At 45.9% G+C, this 18,451-nt stretch overlaps 1 protein-coding gene across 3 annotated transcripts in view; it reads right to left on the reverse strand.

The window, feature by feature from the left end:
* Positions 1 to 220: 220 nt before the first annotated feature.
* LOC134321526 (zinc transporter ZIP11) overlaps positions 221 to 18,451 on the reverse strand; it is a 69,242-nt gene continuing 51,011 nt past the window's right edge. For all 3 annotated transcript variants that reach the window (XM_063003322.1, XM_063003321.1, XM_063003320.1), the window contains 5 exons: positions 14,051 to 14,218; positions 4,705 to 4,774; positions 2,994 to 3,092; positions 2,062 to 2,220; positions 221 to 1,071 (listed from right to left, as the gene is read on the reverse strand). In XM_063003322.1, the coding sequence (XP_062859392.1) occupies positions 993 to 1,071; positions 2,062 to 2,220; positions 2,994 to 3,092; positions 4,705 to 4,774; positions 14,051 to 14,218 (575 nt within the window). In that variant the 3' untranslated portion in view covers positions 221 to 992. The remainder of the gene's footprint in view (positions 1,072 to 2,061; positions 2,221 to 2,993; positions 3,093 to 4,704; positions 4,775 to 14,050; positions 14,219 to 18,451) is intronic.

Here is an 18,451-nt window from a genome sequence, read left to right on the forward strand (position 1 = left end):
GGAATTTGTGCCCATTCCATCAAAGGCGCAGTAGTGAGATCAGGTGACACTCAGTCCAGCCCCTCCCACCTCTAACAGCTAACCGTGACTAAACACCATCACACCACTCAAGCGCCTTTAACTCTGTACCTGCTGGAGCAGCTTGTTTGTTTACATTCAGTTTATTAAATCTCTGTTAAAACGCGTTCAGTAAAATAATAAAGTAATCAGAGAGACGGAATCATGATCATAATAAAAATGATTTATTAAATCCAGTCATTACAGGAGGAATCGATCAGCTTCATTATCAATTCATCAAGGATATCAGACACACACACACACGCAATCACAGACACACACAGGCATACACACACTCACTTTTCACACGTATGCATACACACACAAGCACAAACACACATTCATTCAAACACACACACACACACACACACACACATTCATTCATTCAAATACACACACACACACACACACACACATTCTTTCTAACACACACTCACATGCACAAAGACACACACCCATTAATTTAACACACACACGATCAGACACACACATTCATTCCACACCATAAGCACACACACACACACACACACATACACAATCACACATACACATTCATTCAAACACACGCGCACACACATACACGCACTTATTCATTTACACACACAAACATCCACACATAGGCATAAACACACACACAGTCACACAAACACCCAGTTACACACACACACACACACACACACACACACACACACACACACACACATCATCACCTCTCATTAAAGTGAATTATTTATTCAAGTATTTGGTCCCTCATACACAAACGTGACGCTTTTTTATGGTCAAACTTGAAACAGAAAAATAAAAATAATAAAAGATAAACGACCCTCTGATCCACCACCTGATGAACCCTGATTTTATTTAGATGTAAACGTTTCCCCCGTCAGAGTGCAGAGACGAGAGTCTGGACGTCCCATCAGAGTCGCCGCTCAGAACCTTCAACCCAGACCCACGTCCAGCGACATCATCACGATGAAACCCAGGATGGAGGTCCAGGACGCCAGCTTCCCGTTCCCACTACACAGGAGGAGACACAGGGTGTTTATTACTGCATACCGGCAGGTGGATTTGTGCACCAGTACACACAGTGATCCCAGTAATCCCAGTAACACAGCAGCTCTTCTGTTCACTACACTGACACCAGGGGTGGCCAAAAGTATACAGACACCCTTATTAATATGAAATCGAGGAGGCAACAGTTTAGGGAAGGGCCCAGCGAGAATCTGGAATTCTCGTTCATCACAGTGGCTAACACGTGCTTCCTTTGACCGTACCGACAACTTGACATTCATGGATTCATGGAGCTTTTCTGACTGAATGTGCGCAACTCCCAACAGACACACTCCAAAATCTTGTAGGCAGCCTATTTAAACGCCACAAAACAGCCTGAGACGTAACCAGCTCCCTCTTGCGGCACTGTGGTTCAATTTTGGCCCGTTTCTTTCGGCAAACCATCTTTAATGCCGCAAAATTATCAGGCATAACAGTCTCCACTCTTCTGAAAAGGTTTAACAAAGGATTTTGGAGTGCGCCTGTGGGAATTTGTGCCCGTTTTATTAAGAGAGCAGTAGTGAGATCAGGAGACACTAAGTCCAGCCCCTCCCACCTCTAAGAACTAAACGTGTCTAAAGATCATCACAACACCCAAGCGCCTTTTTAACTCTGTACCTGTACCTGCTGGAGCAGCTTGTTTGTTTACATTCTGTTTATTCCAAGCATTCAGGAAAACAGGAAAAACAGGAGGAATCGATCAGCGATCAGCTTTATTTCTGCCTGCGGTGTCCACAGTGGACAGAGATGGCGCTGTTGGATAGGAGGATCCCACTACTCCTTTTTTAATCCTCCACCGCTCCTGCCAGCGCCTCGACCGCTCACCAGGAGTCGCTGTTGCTGCAGGAGGAGGATTAATCTAGCCGTCCCGCCTCCCCTCACTCAGACCCGACCCATCGTGTCTGTCCGGCAGCCCACCAGGCCGGTAGCACCAGACACGAATCCCGTGTTAGTCACCTGACTTGAGCTTCGGGTATGATGTCATCCACGACGACGTAAACCATGGCGCCGGCGGCGAAGGCCAGAGCGTAGGGTAGCAGCGGCTCGGCTAGCGTCACGGCGACGGCGCCCAGCACTCCTGCCAACGGCTCCACCATCCCGCTGAGCTGCCCGTACCTACACACACACACAAACACACACACACACACATACACACAAACACACACACACACACACACACCATCATATTATAACCAATAATTCAACCATTCAAGCCTAGTGAATCGAGCCTGAATCTCACATTTCTACTGGTTCTACTGGTGTTACTGGTTCTATACTGCGCTACACGGACCCTAAGTGGAATTCTGGCTTCTTTACACCCGCCGGCACCTCAACCGGACAGCAGGAGTCACTGTTTCACCCGCAAGAAGGTAATAGCACATCCGACCCTTCCTCCATCCCTCCCTCAGACACGGCCACCGTAGCGGTTGCCGGCTAACATATTAGACCGCCACACAATCCCAGTTTAAGTGGCCTATAGTCCAGATTTGGTCAGTTTAAGTGGCCTATAGTCCAGATCTGGTCAGTTTAAGTGTCCTATAGTCCAGATCTGACAGTTTAAGTGGCCTATAGTCCAGATCTGACAGTTTAAGTTTCCTATAGTCCAGATCTGGTCAGTTTAAGTGGCCTATAGTCCAGATCTGACAGTTTAAGTTTCCCATAGTCCAGATCTGGTCAGTTTAAGTGGCCTATAGTCCAGATCTGGTCAGTTTAAGTGGCCTATAGTCCAGATCTGACAGTTTAAGTTTCCCATAGTCCAGATCTGGTCAGTTTAAGTGGCCTATAGTCCAGATCTGACAGTTTAAGTTTCCTATAGTCCAGATCTGGTCAGTTTAAGTGGCACTTTTGACCCTATATGAGGTTTTAATATAATAAAGCAGAACACTCACCAGAAGGCCCACCATGTGGACACCCCGGAACCTCTGAGTGGCAGACTCACCGCAAGGCCTTCTGGGAAATTCTGGATTCCGATGCCTATGGCCAGGTTCCTGAAATACAGACACACGCTGGATGAAGATGAGATGATTTCTGCAACTGCTCTGTTCCTCTGACTGGAGGATTGGAACACCTAGGGTCATGTTCTTGTTTCTACTCTAATTTAGTCGTATCCAATTCTCTGATGGCGTCTCACTTCTACTGCTGCAGCACAGACCTCTTCTTTTCTGGACCGGGCACTTGCATAACTTTAGGGGCGAGTGTTAGCGTGTATGAAACAGTAGTCTCTTATCAAGGTAAAGGTGATCCAGACTGACACAGCACCCAGTAGCCAGATCCAAGTTCCTTATTGATACTGACTGTTCACAGGGGCACAGTCATGCAGTTAGGCCTTCCCTAAACTGTTGCCACGAAGATAATAACACGTGATCGAATTTAATGGTAATTGTCGTGTGTGTGTGTGTGTGTGTGTGTGTGTGTCGGCTTTGTTGTCTGAGTGTCGGCAATACCGCTGTTGACCACTAGATGGGAGCATCACCCAACAGAATGGTACATAAACACAATATGAACATTATTACGTGCATAACAGGCACAGATCGCGATAAAATCAGAATAAAAATATTGCCACCCCTGTATTTAGCATCAATGCAACCACAATTTAGCCAAAACAACTGGACTGAATGTTTTCTTATCAAGCTCATATGAGAACAGAGACTGTTGGGATCAATGCAACCACAATCTCATCAGCTCCACTTACCATATAGAAGCACTTTGTAGTTCTACAATTACTGACTGTAGTCCATCTGTTTCTCTACATGCTTTGTTAGCTCCTTTCACCCTGTTCTTCAATGGTCAGGACCCCCACAGGACCACCACAGAGCAGGTATTATTTAGGTGGTGGATGATTCTCAGCACTGCAGTGACACTGACATGGTGGTGGTGTGTTAGTGTGTGTTGTGCTGGTATGAGTGGATCAGACACAGCAGTGCTGCTGGAGTTTCTAAACACCTCACTGTCACTGCTGGACTGAGAATCGTCCACCAGCCAAAAACATCCAGCCAACAGCGCCCCGTGGGCAGCGTCCTGTGACCACTGATGAAGGTCTAGAAGATGACCGACTCAAACAGCAGCAATAGATGAGCGATCGTCTCTGACTTCACATCTACAAGGTGGACCGACTAGGTAGGAGTGTCTAATAGAGTGGACAGTGAGTGGACACGGTATTTAAAAACTCCACTCATACCAGCACAACACACACTAACACACCAGCACCATGTCAGTGTCACTGCAGTGCTGAGAATCATCCACCACCTAAATAATACCTGCTCTGTGGTGGTCCTGTGGGGGTCCTGACCATTGAAGAACAGGGTGAAAGGGGGTAACAAAGCATGTAGAGAAACAGATGGACTTTTTACTGAATGACAGGCACACTGAACATCAGACACGGTCAAACTGACTCAATCGGCCTTTGTTTCAGCATTCTTGCTTCAGAGGAACGACCGTTTCAACAAAGTGCGCTCGGTTGGTAGAGAACCGAACTGTTCGATACACAAAACATTCGAGAACCAAGGTTCCGCTGTAATTTGGTACCAGCTATATATTAAGAACTTCTTAAAGCTGTTTGGAACACTGATGCTGAGGTAAAGGATGGTGCTGCAGACTTGCCTGGCGCTCTCGAACGTAGCTGAAGGCGTTTTACCGACAGCTCCGAAGCCCACGCCGACAGCCAGGCCCTCTGAAAGAGAGAAAAAACACAAACAAACACGTAAACACGCCCGTCAGGGGACGTTAGTGCTTTCATCCACAACGCTAATGAACCCAGCGAGCGAGAAAACACAAACACTCGAGATGAAAGGAAGTCAGGAGAAAAAAACTGAGTGAGAGACGGTGAGATGTTTAATATACACGATTATTTTATACAGGCATGAACGTTATATTAGGGTTTAGTCCAGATCTGGTCAGTTTAAGTGTCCTATAGTTCAGATCTGGTCAGTTGAAGTGTCCTATAGTCCAGATCTGGTCAGTTTAAGTGTCCTATAGTTCAGATCTGGTCAGTTGAAGTGTCCTATAGTCCAGATCTGGTCAGTTTAAGTGTCCTATAGTTCAGATCTGGTCAGTTGAAGTGTCCTATAGTCCAGATCTGGTCAGTTTAAGTGTCCTATAGTCCAGATCTGGTCAGTTGAAGTGTCCTATAGTCCAGATCTGGTCAGTTGAAGTGTCCTATAGTCCAGATCTGGCCAATTTAAGTGTCCTGTAGTCCAGATCTGGCAAGTTTAAGTGTCCTGTAGTCCAGATCTGGTCAGTTTAAGTGGTCTATAGTCCAGATCTGGTCAGTTTAAGTGGTCTATAGTCCAGATCTGGTCAGTTGAAGTGTCCTATAGTCCAGATCTGGTTAGTTGAAGTGTCCTATAGTCCAGATCTGGCCAGTTTAAGTGTCCTATAGTCCAGATCTGGCCAATTTAAGTGTCCTGTAGTCCAGATCTGGCAAGTTTAAGTGTCCTGTAGTCCAGATCTGGTCAGTTTAAGTGGTCTATAGTCCAGATCTGGTCAGTTTAAGTGGTCTATAGTCCAGATCTGGTTAGTTGAAGTGTCCTATAGTCCAGATCTGGTAAGTTTAAGTGTCCTATAGTCCAGATCTGACCAGTTTAAGTGTCCTATAGTCCAGATCTGGCCAGTTTAAGTGTCCTGTAGTCCAGATCTGGTCAGTTTAAGTGGTCTATAGTCCAGATCTGGTCAGTTGAAGTGTCCTATAGTCCAGATCTGACCAGTTTAAGTGTCCTATAGTCCAGATCTGGCCAGTTTAAGTGTCCTGTAGTCCAGATCTGACCAGTTTAAGTGTCCTATAGTCCAGATCTGGCCAGTTGAAGTGTCCTGTAGTCCAGATCTGGTCAGTTTAAGTGGTCTATAGTCCAGATCTGGTCAGTTGAAGTGTCCTATAGTCCAGATCTGACCAGTTTAAGTGTCCTATAGTCCAGATCTGGTTAGTTGAAGTGTCCTATAGTCCAGATCTGGTCAGTTAAAGTGTCCTATAGTCCAGATCTACCAGTTAAAGTGTCCTATAGTCCAGATCTGACCAGTTTACGTGGCCTATAGTGCAGATCTGACCGGTTTAAGTGTCCTATAATCCAGATCTGACCAGTTTAAGTGTCCTATAGTCCAGATCTGGTTAGTTTGAGTGACCTATAATACAGAGATGTGGTCGGTTGTCTCAGCGGACACAGACGCCAGCCCTATACTGCTGTGTGATGCAGTCGGCTCAAAAATTGAGCAGAATTTCAAACATAATTGGTGATAAAAATGACCACCGTGACAGAAGAACGGAAACAAGACGAGACCCCGGAGAGACCCGATGGACTGCCGGCGGTTGTTTGATACGTTTCTTCGATACGAGCGTGTTCTCGAAGATCTGAAGCTTAGCGATTTGTTTATTTTGCATTCTAATATCTGACAGGAGAGAAAGAATCGCCACCATTCAGCGTGATGGGAAGCAGAGTTGTGAGACGGCGGCGTTCAGTCTATTATGTAAACAAACAGCTGATGTGTGAGGAGACGAGTCTGCGTCTGTGGTAATGAGATGCTAACGGCTCCCACGAGCACCGCGCGGAAACACACGGCGGGTTTAATAGCGCAGGCGTTCACGGCATTAAATCTGAGTTTGTAAGTGTGCGGCATTAACATCAAATACAACCGCGTTTCCGGAAGAGATGGGACGCAGCAAAGCAAATCTGATCAACGTTGACGTGTTTTGTAAATATAAACACGTTTAGAAGTTGGGGCGGAGGCTTGTTTACCGCTGTGTTCAGTCCGTGCTCGCCGTCGTCTGATTCTCCTCTTTAACAGGAGACAGATCTGGACTGCAGGCAGGCCAGTCAAGCACATACACTCTGTATTTACGAGGTATTTTTGAGGTTTGGAACACAGTAGTGAGCCACGATTCTTTGGTGGATCCTTTCATACCCAATCATGATTCCCTGACTTGTTACTCATTGTGAAACACTGGAACTTCATTATCCCATCAGTGTTCCTATTCATTCCACTTTTTAAAGTGTGAGGAACTGAGGACACTGATGGTTGCAGGTTTGCGAGTGGAATTTTTCTCCGTTCTTGCTCGATACGAGACTTCAGCTGCTCAACAGTCCGTGCTCGCCGTCGTCTGATTCTCCTCTTCATGATACGCCGGATGTTTACATTAGGGGACAGGTCTGGACTGCAGGCAGGCCGCTCAAGCACACACACTCTTTATATACAGAGCCATTCTGTTGCAGTGTGAACAGAATGCCGCCTGGCCTACACATCAATGGTACCTTCAGACAGTGGTGTATAGTAATGAAGTAATAATACTTCGTTACAGTACTTAAGTAGTTTTTTGAAGTACTTGTACTTTACTGGAGTATAAAAATTTTCGGCAACTTTCACTTTTACTCCACTACATTTTCTAAAGAAATTGTGTACTTTTACTCGCTGTATGTAAATTCGTTACTCGTTACTACAGAATGAAGGTAAATGATGTGAGATGTGTGACGGACTGCACGCTGGTTTGGTGAATCTGCGCCTGTGAGTTAGACGGTGATTAAACACATTAATGCGCATGTGCAAACGTTCTCTAAACGCTATCGGAGTTTTCTAAAAGTGCGTCGTTCACCCAAAGACCCGCAAATATGGAGATTTCAGAATCTCCAACACACTGATGTAAGTTAACAATGATTAACAAAGTAAAGCTGCAGCACCAATGTTTTTTTTTATATTATTAGCATTAACATTGTTCAGATATCTACCTCCCATTTTTACCGATTACATTCGAACCACAAATAAAACGTTTCATAAATCATTACATTTGTTTGGAATTCATTGACTGCAAAACTCATGAAAACACGTCCATTATTTTTAAAAACTCACCTACAGACAAATATATCCTCAGATAACTTCTGTATTAGACCAGAGGAGAGATTCATGGTGCTGAGGAACATGCAGCACGTCTTTAACCCTTTAATCATCTCAACATGAACTCAACTTATTATTCATGATTTTTCAGCTGTTGGCTTCAAGTTAGAAATGGTGTTTTTTTTTAAAGTAAGAATATCAATATTTTTTTTAGTTTAACACATGCCATTCAGTGAGTAGATACAGCCCAAAAAAGATTATTTAAATACAGCTTATTTTACTCAAATATTTTGATTTAAATTAATGCTTGAACAGATCATTAAAGGGATAAAAGTGCCGCACGTTTTGTTAAACTCTCCTGAGTTTTGCTTTAAATTAATTATGCCAAAATTATTTTTTTGTTATTGAAATATACTACCCAAATAAAAAAATGGGACAGTATAGAAAATGCAAATAAAATAGATGCAGTGTTTCTTATATTTACATCGACTCACATTCTAAAAACGTTGGAACAGGAACATTTAGGGCTCGTAATAAGTTAAAAAAACAACAAAATAATGTCATGATTTCAAACAGGTGATGTGAACAGTTGATTATGATCATGAATTGGCACAAATCATGTTCAGATGAAAGGAAGAAAACAGGTTAATTGTTAAGGTGGTTTACAGGCTTAAAAGAACAATCTTTATATTTAAAATGACCGCTTCAGCATTTACTTTTACTTCTACTTTTAATACTTAAGTACATTAAACATCAGATACTTTTAGACTTTTACTCAAGTAATGTTCTGAAAGGTGACTTTTACTTCTAAAAGTAAATTTCTGGTAAGATACTTGTACTTTTACTCAAGTATAGACTTCCGGTACTTTATACACCACTGCCTTCAGATACGTGTCGTAGACACTGACGCCCCTCATGCCATTACAAATGTTGCTTTTGCACCTTTCACTGATAACAGTCTGGATGGTCCTGTTTATCATTGGCCCATAGACTCATAGACGCCTGTTTTTCCCAAAAACAATCCGAACAGTGGACTATCTGACCACAGCACTCTCCTTCATCCAACATCTGCTGCTGGATTAGAGAGTTCCTCTCAGACTGCAAACAGAGAGTTAGAGTCGGCTCACGTCTCTCCACAGCCCTCAGACTCAACACTGGATCTCCACAGGGTTGTGTGCTGGGTCCACTACTCTATACCCTGTACACGTACGACTGTGTCAGTAGCCATCCAGACAACGTCACAATTAAGTTCGCAGGTCCAAAGGCTAGTGGGGTGGTGTGCAGACAACAACTTGGTCATCAACACCTCCAAGACTTCAATTTCGTTGTGCAAGTGTACAAGTAAAATGTGCAATGACAATGAAGGATTTATTCATTCATTCATTTCAGTTCATTTCAGGTGACTTCGGACCCAACTCTTGCTTCTCTACTGCCAGGTTGCCACTGTTGGGCCCTTGAGCAAGGCCCCCGACCCTTAATTGCTTATCCGTATTGTATTCATTTACAGTTGTATGTTGCTTTGGCTAAAAGTGTCTAAAACCATGCGAACTCCTACATTGTACAGCGTGGTGGCAGCTCAGGGGTTAAAACAATGGACTAGCAATCAGAAGGCTGCCGGTTCAAGTCCCACCATCACAAAGCTGCTACTGTTGGGCCCCTGAGCAAGGCCCTTAACCCTGAATTGCTTGGATTGTGTTCATTTACAGTTGTATGTCGCTTTGCATCTAAAACCATGCACGCTCCTACATTGTACAGTGTGGCAGTAGCTCGATGGACTGGTAATCAGAAGGTTGTCGGTTCAAGCCCCACTATCACAGAGCTGCTGCTGTTGGGCCCCTGAGCAGGGCCCTTAACCCTTAATTGCTCAAATTGTGTTCAGTCGCTTTGGATGGTGAGTGGAGCAGTGTCCACTCATCTGGGACGGCTTTACACAAGATTTCGGAGTGTGTCTGTGAGGAAGGTCATCCACTTTTCACCAAAATATGATTAAACACCTTAGGGAAGGGCCGATCAATCACAGACACACCCCTACATTTTGGAAAGTAGTTGCAAACGAGGGGTCACCGTTTTGGAACGGGATGTCCAGTAAGCTTAATTATAACAGCATCGATCTGTAGTACCACTCAACCTTCAGTAAAGGACAAGAACTGTGAGGATGTACGCCCATCGTTCGTCGTGCATCGAGCGCAGGAGGATTAACGGCTCTGTTACTCCGCTCGGTAATAAGAGGAGGTGTTTTACTGCTCCACACACTCACGAGGTGCCCAGGGAAATGCAGTTCAAAGCTACAAGGTTGCCAGCTCTTTCCTAAGTAGAGCGCCTGGGGCGTAATGGCTTATGACACTTTGATAAGGACCAGTTCTCTGACAAACCGCCGGCGAGGTGTCGGGCAGCCACAGCGCTCCACTTTAACCCCACTGAACATCTCTGAGATGAATCGGAACGCCGATTGCGAGCTCAGTCCCTCACATTAACATTCAAATGTTCTTTTTAACAGAACGGGCACAAATTCCTTCAGCTGTATTTCAAAGTCCATTTTTTTGCTCATTGTTTTAGAATGGGATCTCCAACAAGCTCATGCTCAGGTGTCCGCATACTTTTGACCCTACTGTCCATCATACACTACATATACTACACGGTCAAAACTATCGGGACGCCCCTTCCTTCAACTTTGCAGCAACAGTTTAGGGAAGGTCCCAAGAGTCCTGCACAGAGCCCTGACCACAGCACAAATTCCCATACACACACTAAAGTCTCGTGAGAAGCTTCTCAGAAGAGCGGCTGATGTTCCAGCTGAGGGTCACTCTGTTTTAATACCACTCACGGTCAGGCGTCCACATACTTTTGACCCTACTGTCCATCATACACTGTAAGAACAAAAGTACTGGGACACCCTTCTAATTATAGAATCCACATGTTCCAGACACGACTGACAGTTACTACCAGGTGTAATAAATCAATCATATAAAGGAGGAGACATGCTTCTGACTTAGAAGCAACAGTTTAGGGAAGGTCCCAAGAGTCCTGCACAGAGCCCTTACCACAGCAACAGTTTAGGGAAGGTCCTTTCCTGTTTAAAAACCAAGAGTCCTGCACAGAGCACAAATTCCCAAACAGACTAAAGCCTTCGTGAGAAGCTTCTCAGAAGAGCGTCTGATGTTCCAGCTGCTACCAGGTGTAATAAATCAATCATATAAAGGAAATGATATCCGTCCAACTTTGCAGAAACAGTTTAGGGAAGGTCCCAAGAGAACTGCACAGAGCCCTGAGCTCAGCGCAAATTTCCATTCACAGACTTAAGCCCCGTGAGAAGCTTCTCAGAAGAGCGGCTGTTGCTCCAGCTGAGGGTCAGTCTGTTTTAATACCGCTCACGATCAGGCGTCCACATACTTTTGGCTACCTAGGAGCCTAGGACCTCTAACAGACTGTCACCGAGCACAGCGGCATCATGGAACGATAACAGCAGGGTGATTAATAGCCGAGCTGGTGGTTACGGGTTTGATTTAATGAAGCGGTGGGCGGCGTGGTCACTGCTGAGCTGACCACAGCTGCTATCAGCCAACCGGGCATTCGTCAGGCGGTTCCTCACGATCCGTCCAGCGATCTGAGGTTTAATCTAGGGTTCATCCATTTATTCATCAACATCTGCCCACTGACCGGAACCCTGGTGTTCCTCTGATCAGCCAATCAGGATCGTCCACTTCAGTCCATTACGGTTCCTACAGAAGCTTCTCGTTCGTCCTCTGAGTGATATTTTATCCCCCCCGCGTTCACACTGGCAGCACCGTCGTCGCCTGTGGGCGTTTCTGAACTCGTTGCCATGGTTTCACTGATGCCAAGCAAGTGCCGAGACGATACGACTAATTTTACCATCTCGTATCTACAGATCAGACGTGTTCGTCTGTAAATACACTGTATTGCCAAAAGTATTCACTCACCCTCCAAATGATTAAATTCCAGACTGCTTCTACACACATTAGTGAAAGAACGGGTCGCTCTCAGGAGCTCAGTGAGTTCCAGCGTGGTACCGTGATGCCACCTGTGCAACAAGTCCAGTGGTGAAATTTCCTCACTACTAAATATTCCACAGTCGACTGTCAGTGCTATTATAACAAAGTGGAAGCGATTGGGAACGACGGCGACTCATCCACCGAGTGTTACCACGTAAAATGACAGGGCGGGTCAGCGGATGCTGAGGAACGTAGTGCGCAGAGGTCACCAACTTTCTGCAGAGTCCATCACTACAGACCTCCAAACTTCATGTGGCCTTCAGATGAGCTCAGGAACAGTGTGTAGGGCTTCATGGAACGGGTTTCCATGGCCGAGCAGCTGCATCCAAGCCTCACATCACCGAGCGCAGTGGTGTAAAGCACGCCGCCACTGGACTCTAGAGCAGTGCAGACGTGTTCTCTGGAGTGACGAATCACGCTTCTCCGTCTGGAGATCCGATGGACGAGTCTGGGTTTGGCGGTTGCCAGGAGAACGGTACCTGTCTGACTGTATTGTGCCGAGTGTAGAGTGTGGTGGAGGGGGGATTATGGTGTGGGGGTGTTCTTCAGGAGTCGGGCTCGGCCCCTTAGTTCCAGTGAAAGGAACTCTTAATGCTTCAGCACACCAAGAGATTCTGGACAATTTCATGCTCCCGACTTTGTGGGAACAGTTTGGGGATGGCCCCTTCCTGTTCCAACATGACTGCGCACCAGTGCACAAAGCACGAGGTCCATAAAGACGTGGATGAGAGAGTTTGGTCCTGACCTCAACCTGATAGAACACCTTTGGGATGAATTAGAGCGGAGACTGTGAGCCAGGCCTTCTCATCCAACATCAGTGTCTGACCTCACAGATGCACTTCTGGAAGAACGGTCAAAAAATCCCATAAACACACTCCTAAACCTTGTGGAAAGCCTTCCCAGAAGAGTTGAAGCTGTTATAGCTGCAAAGGTAACCATCTCCTGACCCCCCTGTGAAACTCCGCACCTACGACTGGCTTGATGAGATTTCATTGATTTATTGATTATCGATTTACCGAAAGCAGAGAAGTGACAAAACAAACATAATCACATAATCCTCACATAATCTCTCTTCTTACAAATATCTGTACAGAGATGTCTTACACCAGAGGACCAAAAGTATGTGGACGCCTGAGAACGAGCTTGTTGAGCATCCGGGTCCAAAAGCTTAAGCAATCTTTGCAGGTTCGGCACCCTAAATCTTCCAACTGGCAGCCCAAAGCCCCACCCACTATGCTCCCACTGTCCCTATATAATAGATATAATATATATTTCGTCACCTGTTAGCTGGAACACCTGAAATGAAAGATCAGGAGGGTGTCCAGATACTTTCGGCCATGTGGAGCAAAGTTCACATAGTCCGGAACGCTGAATATTTACCGAGAGTGAAACGCAGCAAACAGACCAGATCTGTGTTATTAAATGTCAGCTTATGCATATCCAACTCCCCTGGCATGCCCCCTCATCCCAAATACAGATTTAACTACTCATGAGAACAGAACATGGCCAAAAGTATGTGGACACAGAAGCTGAGCTGGTGTTCCTCAAAACCAGAGCAGATGTATCTGGGTGTGGCTCCTCCATCAGGAATTTAAAGAAACACAACCAGTAACACCAGTAACACCAGTTCTGTTCAGGGTGCCAGTTAAAAACGCACCACGCTCACGCCGCTCTGCAGACGGATATTACTGCAGCCGGCACGGCGGGCGGAACTCATCATAAAGTTGGCGATGACAGAGCCCCGCCCGTTTAGAGGGACGATACGCTTGGATTGGTTGGTTTTACTGTCTCTGATTGAACTGAATTTCAAGAGATGGAACACCGATCAGTAACAGCAGGGGGCGACAAAGAGGCGTCTTTAATTTAACCCTTCACATTCCAGCACAACTTGAATAGGCAGGTATGAAGGATTTATTTGCTCTAATTATAATATTTTAGAATATGTTAGGCGTCCACTGGCATACACAGATCTCTGCGCAACCTTTTCTGGAGGAGTGGAGACTGTTATGGCAGCAAAAGAGCTAAAGATAGGTTCAGAGAACATGAAGGACAAGCTACTGTATATATCCAAGGTTAGTAGTGCAGTGAAGTATGGTGGAGGTTGGAGGAGACGGACTCACCGGGGATGTTGTGGATGGTGATGGCCAGGATGAGCAGCACGATCCGTCTCCAGCTGCTGGCCGAGGAACTGCTTTCACCTAGAGCTCTACCAGCAAGGTCGTGACCTTCAGTACGGTCAGTGTGGGTGACCTTTCTCCTCTGGTGAACGTCGCCGTTCTCGATTCTGTCTGTAAATGAAACGGTCAGTCAATAAGAATCAGATAAACACACGGGTTCAGACACGCCCGACATCAATACACTCGATCAATCACAGCACAAATCAGCACGCGGCTCGACAGCCTGGTTTAAATCCTGGTTAAGGGCCTTGCTCAAGGGCCCAACAGTGGCAACCTGGCAGTGGTGGGGCTTGCACTGGCAATCTTCTGATTACTGAACCAGTACCTTAACCACTAGGTTACAACTGCCCTACATGGACGGACTGATGGACAAATATACAGATGAAAAGATGGACAGACGGACAGACAGACAGACGGATGGATAAATATACAGATGAATGGATGGACAGACGGACAGAAAGACAGACGGATGGATGGATAAATGGATGGACAGATATACAGATGGATGGATGAATGGACAGAAAGATGGATGATTGAAAGGCAGATTGACAGAAGGATGGATGGCTGTACAGATGATGGATGGATGGACGGACAGACAGACAAATGGATGGATAAATGGATGGACAGACAGATATACAGATGAATGGATGGACAGATGGATGATGGATGGATGGACAGATATACAGATGGAGGGATGAATGGATGGACGGATGGATGGACAGACGGATAAATGGACAGATAGATGGACAGATGGATGGACAGACAGACAGACAGACAGACAGACAGGTGGATAGACAGATATACAAATGGATGGACAGACAGACAGACAAATGGATGGATAAATGAATGGACAGACAGATATACAGATGAATGGATGGACAGATGGATGATGAATGGATGGACAGACGAATAAATGGACAGAAAGATTGACAGATAGATGGACAGATGGATGGACAGACAGATATACAGATGAATGGATGGACGGACAGACAGATGGATGGACAGATTTTTCAAATTTACATTTACGTCAACTTGTCTGAGCAATCGAGAGTTAAGGGCCTCGCTCAGAGGCCCAACAGTGGCAACCTGGCAGTGGTGGGGCATGAACCTGCAACCTTTCGATTACATGTCCAGTACCTTAACCACTAGGCTACAACTGCTCACAACATTTTGCAGACACTTTTATCCAAAGCAAAACTTACAATTATGACTGAATGCTGTCGGACGGAGCAATTGAGGATTAAGGGCCTCGCTCAGGGGCCCAACAGTGGATGATGGATGGATGGGCAGACAGAACCACGTTTCCTTTGTTCCTTCCTGATTCTACAGTAATTAAAGTCGTTAAATTATTGAAGGATTTGCAGATCGAAGAATTAATCAGTGAGGAAATAATTACAGCCGCTTAATTATCTGAGCACTGAGGAAACAAATGAGGGCAGAAGGAGGAAAGGGGAAGCAGCTACGTCTAAACGGAGGCGGCGGGTCTCTGCTGGGGGTGCTGGGGGTTCCTGCGTTAGTGCGTTCCTCTGCTCTGAGAACATCCCCAATTCCTGGTGGGATGAAGTCTGTCATTTAGAAAGATCCCAATCAAGGGGGTCTCCAATCCAATGTTTTGTACGTTCTGTTGGACGAGTGGGCGAGTGTTTAGTAGGGTTGAAGAGAAAAGAGAAGGACCTTCCCCAAACTGTTGTGTTTTATACGTCTGTTAGATGTAGCTGTAACACGTGAATTTAATCGGAACGCATCTCAAATTATTTACACTCTTTTATTTCTGCATTTCCTCCCTTTTTCTCCCAGTTTAGTCATATCCAGTTCCTCTTTCTCTGCTAGAGACCCCGATGGCGTACTAAGGAGGGTATAATCTCCAGACACGCCCACCGACCCCTTCATATTCGCCCGTACTTCGGTGGATCGGTCGGTCGGTCTCGCGCAGGGAGAGTCACGCGCTTATTTCCACGTTCCTCCACTTCTGTACAGGCGCCTCGAGCTACTAACCAGGGTCCTTATATAGCCCTGAAGACCACGCCCACTTTTATTTGTTTAGTCCTGTCTCTTCCCAACCAGCAGACCAGCGGCCGATTTGGTGTGCAGGGTTGACTGTGGCCACTAGGGGGCGCCCAGCCGACCGGTAGCAGAGCTGAGGATGGAACTCGGGAAGTCCAACGTCACTATTTTAATTCTGCATGTTCTCCCTTTTTCTCCCAGTTTAGTCGTAGCCAGTTCCTCTTCCTCTGCTGGAGACCCCGATGGCGTACTAAGGAGGGTATATTCTCCTGACACGCCCGCCCTCTGTACTTCGGTGGATCGTGTGTGAGGTCGGTCTCGCGCAGGGAGAGTCACGCACTGATCTCCATGTTACTCTACATCTGTACAGGCGCCTTCGAGCTACTAACTAGGGTCCTTATATAGCCCTGAAGACCACGCCCACTCTTATTTTTTAGTCCCGACTTTTCCCATCCAGCAGACTAGTGGCTGATTTGGTCTGCAGGGTTGACTGTGGCCGCTAGGAGGCGCCCAGCCGACCGGTATCAGAGCTGAGATTCGAACCCTAACCGTTTATTTCTATTATTTTATTATCTTTTTTTGGGGGAGGGGGTGAGGGGCGGTTCTCCCTGCTGGTAATCTGTACCAACCCCCTGGTGACCAACCGTGACAGGAACCAATCAGAACAAAGCCCTTATAGACGCGTTCCAGAATTCGTGAAGCTGAACGGCCGCATCGTACGACTGAACAGAGCGAGAACGTACGACAGATACGACGATGATAAACGATCTGAAACTCACGAGTAAAAAAAGTCCACACACACGTAGGGGAGCTGTAGAATCTAGGGTCAAAAGTATATGGACGCCCCTCGTTATTTTTAAGCTCAGGTTTTTCAGGTCAGCATGCTGTCTATGGTTTATTCACACTTCTGGTTACATGTTCCTGGGAGAGGCTCCTGACACAGCATGACCCTGACCATGACCTACTGAATTACTACAGGTAAAAATGTGGTATCACAGCAGAACAAATCAAGTGTTGACGCTGCACAGATCCAGGATTCCAGGTTCAAACCCACAGTTTGGCATGTTCTTCATGTGTCCACATAGATTTCCTATAAGCACTCAGGCCCCCAGATGCCACCCTGTCTACAGTGTATCCACACTTCTGGTCACATGTTCCTGAAAGGCTCTGGACACAACATGACCCTGACCAGGACCAACTGAATTGGTTCCTTGCCATTGTCAAATGCCCAGGTTGCCACCTCAACCTCCCAAGTTATCTGTGCAGTTTCTCCTGCCCAATATCAAGATGATCTCCTCTAGGAGGCATCTCAGGAGCTTGGGCTGGTTCTCCTGGATGATTTGTGCCACCACACCACTGTCATCCAAGTCTGCTGAACGTGGAAAACCAGAAGCTTCCGGAACCAGCAGCAGGTTCACAGCATGGACTGGATCCATCAAGCAGGACGTACTAGATCACATCTCCGGTGGGTTACATCTCCTGAGAGACAGCCCCAGGCTGGTGGGTTCTGCTCCAGGTTCCTCATCAATAATGCACAGAAGCAGAAGCAGGAGGTCGATCATAACGAGTCTCTGAAACCTCCTGCTCCATCATCCAAGACCGAAGAAGCTCAAGCTCAGATCTCCACCTGAACCCGGCGCTGTGAGGCTGTCAGTCAAACTGCTGCACTGACGAGAGCTCTGGGTACGAGAACTCTCAGCCTGGATCAGAAGATCTGCACTGACAATCAAACAATCCACAGTAAACATCTGGAGGAGCTCAAACTCATCACAGCCAGCTGATAAACCGAGGAAGTTAAAGAACCTGCAGGAACATTCCAGACAGAAATCCTAAGAACTGGTAGAAATCCCCACAGACACACTCGGAAATCTAGTGTAAATGCTTTCCAGAAGAGTGAATGACTACAAAGGAATCCTTATAATCGGTAGGGATTCCCACAGACATATTCAAAAATCCTTTCTGAAAGTATAGATCAATACAAAGACATTCTGAAAACTGGTAGAAATTCCCACAGACACACTCCAAACTTTAAATCCTTTCAAAAAGCATAGGTCAATGCAAAAAAGCCAAGAATTTGGCCGAAATTCCCACAGACACACTCCAAAATCTAGTAAAAATCCTTTCAAGAACAGAAGATGAATACAAAGAAAATCCCCACAGACACACTCCAAAATCTAGTTTAAATCCTCTCAAAAAGTTTAGATCAATACAAAAGTAGCCATGAATTTGGTAGAAATCCCCACAGACTCACTCCAAAAGTGGATGACTACAAATAAATCCTTCAAATTGGTAGAAATTCCCACAGACATGTTTCAAAATGTAGTGGAAATCCTTTCCAAA

This window comes from Trichomycterus rosablanca, chromosome 10 (assembly GCF_030014385.1).
Source record: "Trichomycterus rosablanca isolate fTriRos1 chromosome 10, fTriRos1.hap1, whole genome shotgun sequence".
NCBI lineage: Eukaryota > Metazoa > Chordata > Actinopteri > Siluriformes > Trichomycteridae > Trichomycterus > Trichomycterus rosablanca.